Source organism: Panthera tigris, chromosome B4 (genome assembly GCF_018350195.1).
Source record: "Panthera tigris isolate Pti1 chromosome B4, P.tigris_Pti1_mat1.1, whole genome shotgun sequence".
Taxonomy (NCBI): Eukaryota; Metazoa; Chordata; class Mammalia; order Carnivora; family Felidae; genus Panthera; species Panthera tigris.
The window spans coordinates 123,884,752-123,898,393 of NC_056666.1; the positions used below are offsets into that span (position 1 = coordinate 123,884,752).

Sequence of the window (13,642 nt, forward strand, 5' to 3'; positions counted from 1 at the left end):
CCCCCCCCCCCCCCCCCTTCCCCATGCTCTCTCCCTCAAAAAAAAAAAAACTTGGTACTGAGATCACATTGTTCAGCCAGTGTTGAATAGAGGTATTTGATAGGGCATAATGAAATCACAGCAGAGGGGGGGAATGTACTGAGGTTTTGGAAATGAACAGCTGAAGCCACAGAACTAACTTTAGTTTTCTTCCAGGGATGTTCTAGAAAATAACCACAAAAAGCAAAAGAAAGAAACAGAATGGTAGTTTTTATTTGCTAGCATTTGTTGCTAGGTTAATTTATTACAAAGACAACGGTATTCTGTTGAAATTGGTTATAATTAAACACATGGTGCCAATTCAAGATCATCATACTTCATAGGTAGGGGTGGAATAGGATTTTTATACCAAGCCCCGCAACCAGCCGTGCTTTCATTCAAGTGAGTTTTAAAATTAATTGGTCCCTTCCTTGAGGAGGGTCTGGCTCAGAAGAATCAGGAACTGGTAGAGCTTCACACGGTCTATAGTGATCCACCACTAAAACCATACCTGAAGGACCGTAAACTTCTGAATGCTGGTTCATCAAGGTTCCCATGTAAAACTGAACATCTTGTGTGGTGCTCGTCTGCTAGTCTTTTTATTGCATGATGTCTGAGAAAAATGATCACAACTAGACCTGCATTTTTGCTAACGCTCAGGCCCTCCAAGCGGGGCTCGCCACCTAACTGCACAAACTGATGCTGGTAGGTCCGACTGTGAGACAAGCCTGATTATAAATACACAACTTTTAGAATGACAGGCACTTAAAGCTCATTAAGGAAAATATAAAAATAGATTATATTAATAGGAAATATTTAGTGTTTATCAAATTATAAATCTAGGCTTTTACCATTTTTTAAAAAGGGTACTTGGAGACTAAAGAGATGACATTTGAATAAAGTGAACAATGCATTTTTTCAGTAACTTTCATTCTGAGCGCTGAACAGTACAATCTAAGAAGACGACTTACCACAAAGCACCTAAAGTAACATTTGTAGATGGGTAGGAATGTTGTCAACCATTTCTGTTTCCCTCCCAAGTCTCAGTATCAAGGCATCAAGAGTACATTCCACAAGCGATTGTCAGCGTTCTGAAACCAGGTCGTGGGCCTGTATGTCAGAGAAGTTGAAAACCCTTAAGGAGGTAGCTCTCCTTCCTGGGTGCTCTTTCCCCAAAGGCCCAAGAGAGTTATGCTTCAGATTCTGCGCCTCTGTTTTCATTTGGACTTCCATCATTGTCATCTGGTTGATCGTTTAACAGTACATATTTTCCATCATTGGTTAGTGGTATGGACAGCATTAATTGAGCCAATGCTTCTGGATCCTGAAGTTATGAGAGTTTAAGAAGGAGAAAAGAAAACGCTTAAAATGCACTTAAAACCCCTATGGCATGGCTTTCAGTATTCTGTAATCTAGCTTCTTTCCTTCCAGGATCTATATGTGCCTTCAGGTGAGTCTCCTTGCTTCTCTGAAAAAGCTCAATTGCATTTTACTTCTAGACTCTAGGCCAAGGTTTTGCTCTTAGCCAAAATGTCATTCACTTAGCCAAATCATAATCGTCTTCCCACAAAGAGTCCAGAGAAGAACTTCCTTTATAATACCTTTGTCTTCTAGATCACTAACTCCTTCCTCTTTCCCTATAAACCAAGAGTTGGCAAACTATGGCCACCTGGCTCACTGTTTTTATAAATGAAGTTTCACTGGAACACAGCCATTCATTTATATACTATATATGGCTGCTGGAACAATAGCTGAGTTGAGTAGTTGCAACAAATGTAAGCCTAAGAGGTTTCCTGTCTTGCTCTTTACAGAAGTTGATCCCCGATCAGTACCATAAAATACTAACTTGCACTGCTTGCTACCATTTCATGTATACTGGTCTTAGTCCTCCTGCCCTCCCCCAACATTAGGAAAGCTAATACGGTACTCAGTAGCTATATGTTACTGTTTAAAAATCCAGTTCATCCTCAAATTAGCTACATTCAAGCTGCCTATTGAACAGTACAGACACAGGTCATTTCCATTATTGCAGAAGTTCTACTGAACGAGAAGCCTCCTGGGGCAGGAACCGTATCTGTCTTGCTCACTGGTAGAATTCTAAGATTTTTCTTGTACAAACTTGGCTCTCAGAAGTCTGTGGGGTGAGTGAAAGATTGTAAGCTGCTGAGATACAGGGAGGTCTGGGAATCGTCACGTCTAGTACATTTCCAGCTTGATGTCTGTCTGTGACCGCTCAGAGGAGCAAGGCCTTCGAGTACATACTTACAGTTTCTACCATCTTAATTTGAAAGACAGAATATCTAGCCAACAACAGCAAGCAAAAAAGTGATAACGCAGGAAGCAGTGATATTTATTAAGAACTCCACATGTGTTAACTGGTGACTGTGGCCCCAGCCAGTCTGGTGGTTAGAATGCTTCAAAGGAAATCTCAAGTTTGGCCACAGTGTCCGGCGAACATCATTCCTCTTTTTGAGAGAGATCTTAGTATGTCTATAGATCTTTTGAGTAGTTGTTAAAACCAGCACTAAAATGTACCTTACCTTCTGAACCGCAATGATTTCTTTTCCCAAATTAATAGCATAACATATCTGTAAGACAAGAAAAGCAGTGTTGGGAAAAGGCAGAAAGCGGTAAGGGATTTTAGGAAAAATGTGGTTATGGAAGTACAACGAGGTCACTGCTCATGTCGGTGTGGGGACAGAGGACCTGGCTGTTAAGAAGTTCATCACACGGGGCTCTGAACAGTAGAGGCCACCTGTCCTGGTCTCCGGTTGCCAATCTGTGCAGAGCAACGATATCCAGGGTAAGTGGCAACTGAAATTATCCCAGTGCTTAACATTCTTAACGGAATACTTTCCTCCTTTCTCTATCACATTCTGCCACTGTGTGTTCGCACGCAGTGGCAAAAAGATACTTGCTGAAGAGTTGATTAACTTTGATTAATTCCAAGTAGCAAATATGGTCACAAAAATTTTCATACTATATGAGAACAGTTTCCTGCTGTCTGCTTCCTTCGTTTGCTCTGAGACTAGATTTTCTCCATTGTAACTTCTTTCATTTTTAAAAAAGAAACTTGAAGGCAACTGCTTTTCCCATTTCATCTCACCATTAACATTCTTCCTCATCACTGTTTAGAATGGCACGCATTTCCAAGGGAAAATTTATTCCAGTCGTTTCTTTCAGTGGGGCCTTCCTAGAGGTATTCTCTAAACTCCTCAATGGGGGCGCAAAGAATAGTCAACTAAACACCCACGGGGTGGTGCAAAACCCCTTTAAATATCTTTGGACAGAGATATGGAATTTAAGATGAAAAAAAATAGACCTTTTCGCCTTCTGAGTTGCTTTCAAAAACGTATGTACTCAGAGACTGTCCACCTGTGGATTCGGGCGTGCGGACCACAAAGCCGACTAGCCTCTTGTTTTCTTGATGGGCAGCAAACTGGGTGATGCTGGTGAGCTCAAACTGGAAATAACAGGAATAGACAACATCACATAACTGGAATTAAAAACAGACAATCATTCTCCACGGATAGCGTCACGAAAAAAGTGCACTATGAGTGACAGCTGTTAAATTTGGCAAAATCTATAAAGTGCCTACTTTGAATTAAGGAATAACTACTAAAATTAGCGTGCATGGAGGTACTTACATTGGCCCTTGTTACTTGAGTCTGAGGATCTATCAACCTGAAATTTTAAGACACGCGTTATATTACACATGTTGGAGAAACCTGTATTCTTAGAAGAGTCTAGAAGTTCAGAATGAAATCACACAAATGCCCTCCAAATATGAAACTATAAGGCCCGGCCGCAGCAAGGCGAGATGGCTCCATGGGACTGTCCAAAGGGAGCATGCGCCATGGGTCTGCCTGTGCTGAACCCCATGTAGTTGAAGCTCCGGGAACAGCTTTATGGAAGACTGTAACAACTGGAGACTTTCACATTTCAGTGCTTATCCAAAGGGGCAGCATTAGAATTCTTCACAGTTCTGATGTAGAATATAGATCATATTCTGTACAGCCTACTTCTCAGAAGACATTTACTGACTATGGTCTTTTCCTTGAAGTCTAATTTTTTTCCCCTAAATATGGGGTGGGGTGAGAAAACAGTCAACAGATTTTAGCAAAACTATTCTGTGTCAGTTTGGGTGTGGGGGAACACGGTCTTTTAAGAAGGTATATTCTAGGGGTGCCTGGGCGGCTCAGTTGGTTGTCAGGCTCTTCAACACTAGCTCAGGTCCTGATGCCAGAGTCATGGGATTGAACGCCGCATTGGGCTCCGGGCTGGGCCTGGAGCCTGCCTGAGATGCTCTCTCCCTCTCTCTGCCCCTCCCCACTCACACGCCTGCTTGCTCTCTCAAAAAGCAAAACAAAACAAGACAAAAAAGGAAAACTTCTGTCCTATTTATAGAAGGAATAGCACATATTCTTTCTCCCCTTCCCCTCTCTCCTGCTCATGCTCAAAAATAAAAAAAATTTTAATTAAAAAAGAAGGTATTCTAGATGTATTCTTTAACAAAACTTTAAGCAGCATCTAATAACCAGGCTGATGTATCTGCAAAGTACACTGCATTAGAGAATCTATTGCTGTCATACATACATATAAATTTCTACTTTCTAAACATGGTATTATTTATTGATTTGCTATAAATTCTGTGGGCGAAAGCAAAAAATCTATTCTCGGTCTTAAAAAAATGGTTAGTATTCCATTTATATGAAATGTCCCAAACAGGCAAATACATACACACAGAATATTAGTGTTTCGTGGCTGTATGGGGGGGGGGGGTGGTTAAGAAAAGGGAATGAGGGCTCACGGGTATGGGTTTTCTCTGGGGATGATGAAAATACTCGAAAACTGTGGTAACCAATGGTTGCACAACTCTGAATATACTGAAAACACTTCAGATGGGCAAGCTGTATGGGAAGTTAGATCTCAGGAAAGCGGTCATCCCCCCCAGAAAGGCTGTGGTTGGAAATACGTGTGGTTCAAGTATGGGCCTCACCACAGTCAGAGGGCTCTGGGCTGGCTGCTCGACTGTGCCCTTGTGTAAGTCACCCTGACGCTTCCAGACTCGTCTGTAAAAGTGGGAAAAGGACCCCACTTCAAAGAGGTGGTTAAGACAGTAAGAAAATGTGTATGGAATTTTACACATTTACAAGCTAAATACATGTTTTCTTCATGTCCCTATTAGTTTGTATGAATTTAAAGATTTAAAAAATATACCTCATAAACGGTCTCCCTCAAGTAAAGTTTCTTAGGTATTTTGTAAAACTTTTCCCTAAATGTGAACTTAAAACATGCATATTTTGTGAGTAACTTAAAAGGTTGCTATCTTAAACAGGTAATACGGACTTGCCTAAGATCTGATTTTCAGAGCGCCTGGGTGGCTCAGTCAAGCGTCCAACTTCAGCTCAGGTCATGATCTCATGGTTCAGGAGTTCGAGCCCTGCACGGGGCTCTGTGCTGACATCTCAGAGACCGGAGGCTGTTTTGGATCTTGTGTTTCCCTCTCTGCCCCTCTCTCCCTCCCTCTCTCTCTCAAAAATAAACATTAAAAAAAAGATCTGATTTTCTGTGGGACTTCTCATTTGTCTCAAAACATGAATTCCAATGCAGGGATCTGTGTGTGGAAACTGTGGTGAAATATACCTAACATAAAATGGACTATTGCAGACTAATGGACTATTTAGTACATTTACCACACTGTACAACCATTACCACTGCCTGGTTCCAAACATCTTCATCACCTCAAAAGGAAGCTACACACCCATCAGACAGTCACTTCCATTCTTTCTCCTCTCAGCTTCTGGCAACCACTAACCTGCTTTCCATCCTGGACACTTCAGATACAGGATCAAACAAAATGGCTGACATCTTCCACTGAGCATGTTTTCAGGGTTCGAGAATGTTGTACCACACATCAGGACGTCATTTCTCTTTAAGGCTGGCTCCTACTCTGCTGTGTTAAATACCCCATCTCGTCTATCAATTTGTTGATGGAGTTGGGATTGTTTCCACTCTTTGGCTACCGTGAACCACGAACATTCGTGTAAACTTGGTTATCTGAACAGTTTTCGATTCTTCCGGCTGTCTACCAGGGCTGGCAATCTACGTTTAACTCCCAGAGAAGCTGCCGAACCATTTCCCACAGTGGCTGAACGGTTTTAACTATTCCCACCAGCAACGGATTCCAATTTTTTCACACCCTAACACTTGGTATTTTCCTTTTTATTACAGCCATCTAAGTGAGCTGAAGCGATATCTCACTGTGGACTTGATGTGCATTTCTCTAATAACGAGTGACACTGGGCATCTTTTCACATGTGCTTGTTGGCCATTTGTAGATCTCCCCTGGAGAAATGTCTACTCAGGTCCTTGGTCCATTTTTTTGGTTTTTGGTCTTTTTGTTGATTCTTATAAGAGTTCTTTATATATTCTGAACATATAGCTTTATTAGATACATGATTTGCAAATATTTTCTCCCGTTCTGTGGGCTTTGTACTTTGATAGTGTTCGTTTGATGTACTGTGATTTTTCACAATGCTTTTACATATATTTACTCTGTTCTTATTGGTGGAGATTACAGGAACGATGAGCCAATGCCTATAAAGGGTGCAGGGCATGCTTGGAGAAAAGCTTTAAATAAAGTTTTATTCATAAGAAACTTACTCTCAGTAGAAGGTGTATAATGAAATGAAAAAGACTGGTTTTAATGAATGGAAGAAACTATATTCTGACTTTAACAAAGTCCTATTTAACTTTTTGAAGCTAACATTTACTGAGCACTTATGCCAGTTGTGGTTGTATACATGTTTGATGTGCATTAACTCATGTAGTCTTTGTGTCAGCCCTATGCAGCGTGGATACAGTTATTTTCATCTCATAGCCCAAGAAGCTGATGCACAGAGGTTAAACTCGCCCAGGTCATATAACTAATGAAGGCCAAAGCCAGGGATAAACGTAGACATTCTGCCTCCAAAGCAGTGCCTGTGATCTCACAGGAATAAAATGTAAACCTCATATACATGATCTGAAATTTTCTAGCAGTCACATCAAAAAGAGTGAAATAGATTAAATAAAGTATATCAAGTTAATGTCACCTAACAGATCTAAAATACTACCAGGATATGTTATTAATATAAAAATTAATGGCATATTTTGCATTCTTTTTGGGGGGTTAGTATGAGACCTTAGAAGCTTGCTATATGTATTTTACACTTAGAACATTTTAACTCAGACTGTCATTCCGTTTCAAGTGCTACATGTGAGTCCAGTATTGGATGGTGAAACTTCATAAAGCCTGTGCTAACCATGGCTTGACGGTCCTTTGCCGTCACTCATACAGATCTTATTACCTAAAACTCCAAATCACGTAGTTAACATCACTTGGCTTATTTTCATCCCAACAAATATTAATCAGATTTTACTTGTGGTGGTCTAATGATCTCAGGTAGGTTCATGTTCTTTTTCACTGTTGTTAATTTTTATAAGTAGTACTGCATTCAAAAATGAAAATCCTGGGGCACCTGGGTGGCTCAGTCACTTAAACGTCCGACTCTTGATTTCGGCTCAGGTCGTGATCTCACGGTTGTGGGACTGAGCCCCACGTCAGGCTCTGTGTTGACAGTGCAGAGCCTGCTTGGGATTCTCTGTCTCGCTCTCTCTCTGCTCCTCCCCCGCTCGTGTGCTCTCACAAAGTAAACATTTAAAAAAGAAAAAAAAAAACCCTTTCTTTTTCAAGCTCTGAGATATACTGAGCAATTCTTCAGTGATGGCATCATCACAAACGAGAGGACTCATTCACCACTAAGTCTCTGAGGGTACCCACTCCTTAGGGGAACAGCTTCTATCCACCGTATCTTGTAAAAGCAGAACGTACAAAGGAACAGGGCCAAGACAAGAGTAGCATCTTCACTTAATCCGATCAAATATTCTAGTATGAACATTCTAGGTGAGTAAATGTGCCTTAAACGGGGAATCAGGTAAAGCTGTAAGGGTCTGAAACGAAACATACCTCAGAGTCTGACTGGTGACCATCAGATGGGACTCTGTCGTACGGAAGATGTTGTGAATTGCCCGAGCGGCCAATACTTGTCTCATTGCTTCGTAAATCACTTCAGTAGTGTTGTCTGTTTTGACTGCCATTGAGCCCAAAAACCGAACTACAAACATCTGCTGCAAAAGGGAATCTGCAAGAGAGCGTTTTCTGCTCAGGATCACATTTGCTTCCTGCCTGCTGCCGGTCTAACAGGCAGAAGACCTCAGGTCTGGTCTGCCTCCTGCGGAGGGCTTCCCGGCAAATTCCTCAACACAGTGTCGAAGCCCTGAATCGCCTACTGGCTACATTTTGGTTCTTTGGAATGACTTCGTTAGACTAGAAAAGCACCTCTTTGTGCATCCGTAAGATGAAAAGGCAGTACCACACGACCATCCTTCTAACGCTAAAACTCTAGGTGGCGGTATATACGTCTTTTCCCTGAAAATAAGAGCTTCTCCGCTAGATGACAGAAAATTCATTCCTCGGGCCCACTGATGAAGTCCTCTTGAAGAAGAAAATCCATCTGAAGAACAGAAGACCTGACTGGGGGCTCATCCAGTTCACACATACTGTGCATTACTGAAGGGCAGCGACGATCTCCCAGGAGCTAATGGCACATCTCCAACTACTCTGCTTACCAGATTCTAGTAAACTGCCAGCACTGGCCCCCTGATAATGGCACATAATTGACAAGACTGGGTAACTGCAACCATAACTGGAAGATCACAGAGGTTTAAAGGTTGTTTTTTTTTTTTTTCTGTAAGAATAATTCACTTCTCCACCATTTTAAACTAAGATGGCTACTTTTTCCTCCCTCGATCTATTAGTGTCTTTGCCCCTAAAAATAACTTAAGGGTTAAAAGAGGAGAAAAATATAATTAATGTAATATTATAAGAAGTGACTCCCACATGAAGACAGTTTTTACAAGTTCGGAAGTTTTTTTTGTAGAGGCTTTACGGGGTGGCCTATATGGAGGGTCAGCTAGAGACGGGGCGGCAGACCTGAGGCACAGCCTGTTAGCCTCCTTCCTTCCTTCCATCGGCCCCCTTTCTGCCCGATTCCGTACGAGGTGCCGACTCTCAAGTCCTGCTTTTAAGTCTGAGGAAGCGGCATCTCATTCTAACGCTGCTCTCAGGCTCCAGGCGTGAGGCCCTCAACTGCCTCCGCTCTGCGGAGTGCTAGGTTACGGTCAGCTCTGCTGGGTGTGCTCTTAGGTACTAGAAGAATGTAATCAAACGTCAAAAATCTGAACTTGAACAAAGTAAAAACCACTGAGCCATGTCATCTTCAAACACAAGAATGAGCTGTTATGTGTGTTTTCGGCATTCTGAAACGAAACAGCATATTCGTGTCTCACCCAGATTGCATTTTATTGTGACCGCTTTATCCTCTTTGAATCTGTTTTGTAGTAATCTGGTCTCTGATTTAGGTTTGGCCACTCTGTACGCAGGAGCTACAGAAAGGGTAAGGATGGGGCCAACACTGTGACACAAGTGGAGAATCTGTCCACATCCCTGCGGGTTTCATTTAAGACCTGCCTTCCCTGTACACATCCTAATGAGTTTTCAGAGAAGGACAGACCCGTGGGTCATAATTTCAATTCATACCTTCAAGGCCCAGCTCTCCGGAACATGATTCCGCTCCTTGTTTCAATGGCCCTCGCCATTCTGTGAAGGGGAAAGAGCAAGCACACAGACCACCCGCTCACCTTCTGCTTCTGGAAAGGTCTCATCCTCAGTTTCACCAAAAGGGTTGATGCGCCTAGGGAAATGGCCAGAGGCACACAATCAAGACATTTCTGGCCAAGAGGACACTCAGTCAGAATGGCAACAGTGTCTGGAGATGGGGGTGGACACAAGAGACACCCAAGGTCACTTTCATTTCTCCCGAGGTAACCTCCCTGAGCCCACACCTGCTCCCCCGGTTCTGGTCCAGGAATTCTGTGGCAGGAAGGACGATATCAAACTGGATAGGTGTTCCCGGTGCGATGAGCTCATCGGCGTCGTCGGCACGGACGGCTGCTTGGGACACAATCTTGTCATCTTCTGTCTCTGCATTTCTCAGGTTCTGACTGGAGTATAAAATAGGGGGGAAATAAATCCCTTTTAACCTATGCCTTTATGATCAAAAGAACACATGCTGAGCACTGATGTGACTTTTACAAATAGATAAGGGTGAAGATTTCAGTCAATCCTTCAACTCCTTCTACAAACAAATCTTCACAAAACGTCATTCGTGTCCTTGGTTTAACCCCTTCAGATCCCCCCACAGTGAGCTCTGCTGCCCAGCATTCTGCGTTGTCATATCACTTAACACACGGTCTGCTGATTTTCTGGATCTTTCTCCCTGTGAGACAGGTTTTTGAGGGCGGGGGCTACAGCTAAATCATATTTGTTACTTGGTATAAAGGCGGCACTCAAAACCGTTACCTGAACGGATAAATACACCTTGGCCTGCGTTCAATCACAACCTGGCTTTAACTTCCCGAGAGCCCCCTGCCGCTCCTGTAACGCACCCTCCACCAGAGGGAGCTACACCAGCACACCACAAGCTTTTCCTTCTTTCAGTCTCCATCCCAATCCTCTTTCCCGCCAGAACAAATTCCTCTCCATCCACTAAGCCCGTCAAGCCAGCCCGACCCTCTGTCCTCTGCACTCCAGTGTTTCTTCCCAGTGAGCCCCGGGACAGTCTCGTGTGTCTGAACGTCCTGAGCTCGGCACCGTGTCCACACAAGCTGCAGGTGAGACGGTGGCCCGTGACAGGAGAGAGCTGCCAGTACGGTGACCAGTCACGTGCCACCGCGTGTCTTCTCTTTCAGTGACAGGATGCTGTAAGAGCAGGTCTCATGTCTTTATAATCTTCTCTCCCCAGCTGGAGTGTAAACCCCTTTGAGGGACAAAGAATGTCAAAATATTTTCATTTCTTCCGTTATCTGGAGCCCAAGACGTCTCTCCGATACCCTTCTGTTCCTCGTTCTCAAGTCTGTCGGTAACTGAACGCACCGTATGCAAACTACTCTTAAGACAGCCGATCGGCAGATGAGCGCACTGACCGGACAGTGGACGGAAACACGACACAGGCTTGTAGACAGTCACCGCGAGGAGAGACCGCTCTGCTTCAGCTCCCTGTGACAGGAGAGGAGAGAGCGTGCGGTCTCTGGAGCCCCGGAGTAATTCTGAGGGCGCTGGGTTGCCAGGTGGGGGAGCCAGACTGGGAACCGAAGTCTCCCCACGGCCGGTCGTCGTTCTCCCACCGTGTCACACCGCTTCGGTCCAAAGTGGCACAGCGGCATCCGGTCTTTACGAGAGGGGCACGAATTTGTAAGTGGTGAGCACGGGAGGAAGGCAGGAGAAGTTCGGAGGGAAGAGGGTGCGTCTGAGATGCTGGCTCCCCAGAGAGACTCAGGGGAGAGAACACCAGGAAGAGGGAGCGGGCCGGGGTCGTGGAGGGCTGTGACACCGTCGGGTGAGGTCTGCACTTGACTCTACGTTCCCGGGAGCCACTGAACACTCTGAACCCAGGAGGGACATGACGGAGCACCCCGTGATCGCCACGTCACCAACTCCAATGGACACTTGGCGACCACTGTCCTACGTCACACACCCCACATCAAAGCATCTAACGTAGGTGAGCTCTCCCCTCCTTAAAACTCTTCTTTCTCGGTTCCTGCTGATTCCACTTTCCCTGGTGTTTCTTGGTGGCTTTTACAGGTTCCTTCCCTTCTATTCCAAATGTTGGCGATCTTCAGGATTCGGTCCTAGGCTCCTCCCTTGTCCTTCTACGCTCGCTCCCAAGATGATCTCTCTCGCCCTGCTGCGTCCATGCCGATGAGTTCCTGATTCATGTGCTCGGCCCTGGGATTTCCTCTGTGCTGCAGACTCGTATCAGGAACGTGACCACCGGCTCGTGCCGCGGGCCCCTCAATCTTCTGTCCAGAAGTGAGCGAACCCCTGATACCCACTCCTTTTCATCTCAATACGCCACCACCTGTCCGGGTGCTCGAGCCAGACTGCGGTCGCCCTCTTGGTCTGTCCCTTTCCCTCCACTCATATCTCCTTCTAGCACAAGTCCTTCAGATTTTGCCTCCAAAATAAGCCCCCCATGACATCTACTTTCGCCTCCTCTGCCACAATCCTGGTTTGAGATGCCACGGCCTCCTGACTGTGCTCAGTCACGGGCTTGCCCAGCTTGCCCAGCTCAGTTCCGTGTCCTGCACAGCAGCCAGAGCTGCCCCCGGACGACGTCAAGTGAGTCACCTCTCCTCTCTGCCACGCACACATCTACCTCCCTGAACCCTTGGACGGCTCCCACCATTCCTGACCATGCCTGCCTGCCTGCCTTCCTTCGGGAGCTGTTCGTGGCCCCACCCTCCCCAGCCGGTCCTGCTCCCCCAGTGAGACTGGCCTCCCTCCAGTTCTCCCGACACACCAAGTGCTCTGCCCGCCAGCCTCCTCAGCTGCTCCGGGAACGCAGGCCACCTGGCTCTTTGCGAGAGTGGCCACTCCTCATCCTTCACTTCTCAGTCTGAATACCGTCTCCACGGCCAGGCCTCTTCAGGACAGCACCTTCTTTAACACCAGCGCGGCTTTTCCCCATTTTAACCAAGTATTTATTTACCCTCCGCCTGGCTTTACCGACAAGACTCAGCTTTACGCCCCAGCCCAGTGCCTGGGCACAGAGCAGACACCCCACAAACCGACCCTTGACTAGCTGGATAAACGAGTGCGCGTTAGAGATACGCTACCTGGGGAGGAGGGGAAGGCCACGTGTGAGGCCTGCTTGGGACTGAACAGCAGCTTGTTCCCAAGATCACAGTTTCCCTGCTCCCCCTCTGTCAGCAAAACATTTCCTCCTTCTGAATGAGCTGACCCTAAAGAGAGATCCGCCCTCTCCCACCTCCCCCCACAGCTCTGGGCCATCTGGCGGCCACATCTGTCACCCTTCCAGGCTCAGTGTCGGTTCAGCCGACTGGCTAGAGGATTCTGCCGCGTGACTGACTTATTCCCCAACAGGGAGAAAAATCAGCTCTTGAATTAATTAAATCTGAGCCACAGACTCTTTTTCAGAAAACCAGCCACCTCTTTAGTAACGCTAATTAAACAACACACTGTCACCCTAGCAAGATAGTGTTTTCAGGAACGGAAAGGGACCTGGGAGGTCATCTAGTTTTGCCTCTTCCCGTGTCAAAGTCGAGGAGACAGGCACAGAGAGCTGACCTGCTCCAGGCCACCCAGCTGTGTTCAAGGCAGAGCCATCAGAGAGTCCCCAAACTCCAAAGCCAGCACCCTGCAGTGCGCCTTCTCTGTCCCCAAGGCCGTACAGGGAGGAACAGTGCCATCACCCACGACGACGAGGCCCAAGGACAAGCGCTCAGACTGCCGTCCTCAGAGCCGCCCTTAGCAACACGCTCCCCGCACAAACTGTGGGATCCAACACCTGAGCGTGACCCGCTGCCTCATGCCCACTTTCGTCACCTTCGCTCACGTGCACGGTTTCAGCTACTGCTGCTGTAGCAGACACCCCGTCCGGTGACCCCACCCTGCCCTCCGCCCGCCACGCCTCAGACCCTGTGTCCTACACCCGCAGTG

General features: G+C 45.9%; 1 protein-coding gene across 2 annotated transcripts in view; it reads right to left on the reverse strand.

The window, feature by feature from the left end:
- Positions 1-232: 232 nt before the first annotated feature.
- APPL2 (adaptor protein, phosphotyrosine interacting with PH domain and leucine zipper 2) overlaps positions 233-13,642 on the reverse strand; it is a 53,857-nt gene continuing 40,447 nt past the window's right edge. The window contains exons 15-21 of one of the 2 annotated variants that reach the window (XM_042993077.1): positions 9,967-10,125; positions 9,763-9,815; positions 8,030-8,204; positions 3,666-3,702; positions 3,341-3,481; positions 2,559-2,606; positions 233-1,128 (exon numbers count right to left, since the gene is read on the reverse strand). In XM_042993077.1, the coding sequence (XP_042849011.1) occupies positions 1,102-1,128; positions 2,559-2,606; positions 3,341-3,481; positions 3,666-3,702; positions 8,030-8,204; positions 9,763-9,815; positions 9,967-10,125 (640 nt within the window). In that variant the 3' untranslated portion in view covers positions 233-1,101. Of the gene's footprint in view, positions 1,343-2,558; positions 2,607-3,340; positions 3,482-3,665; positions 3,703-8,029; positions 8,205-9,762; positions 9,816-9,966; positions 10,126-13,642 lie in introns of both variants that reach the window. The other variant, XM_042993076.1, reaches the window with a different exon arrangement.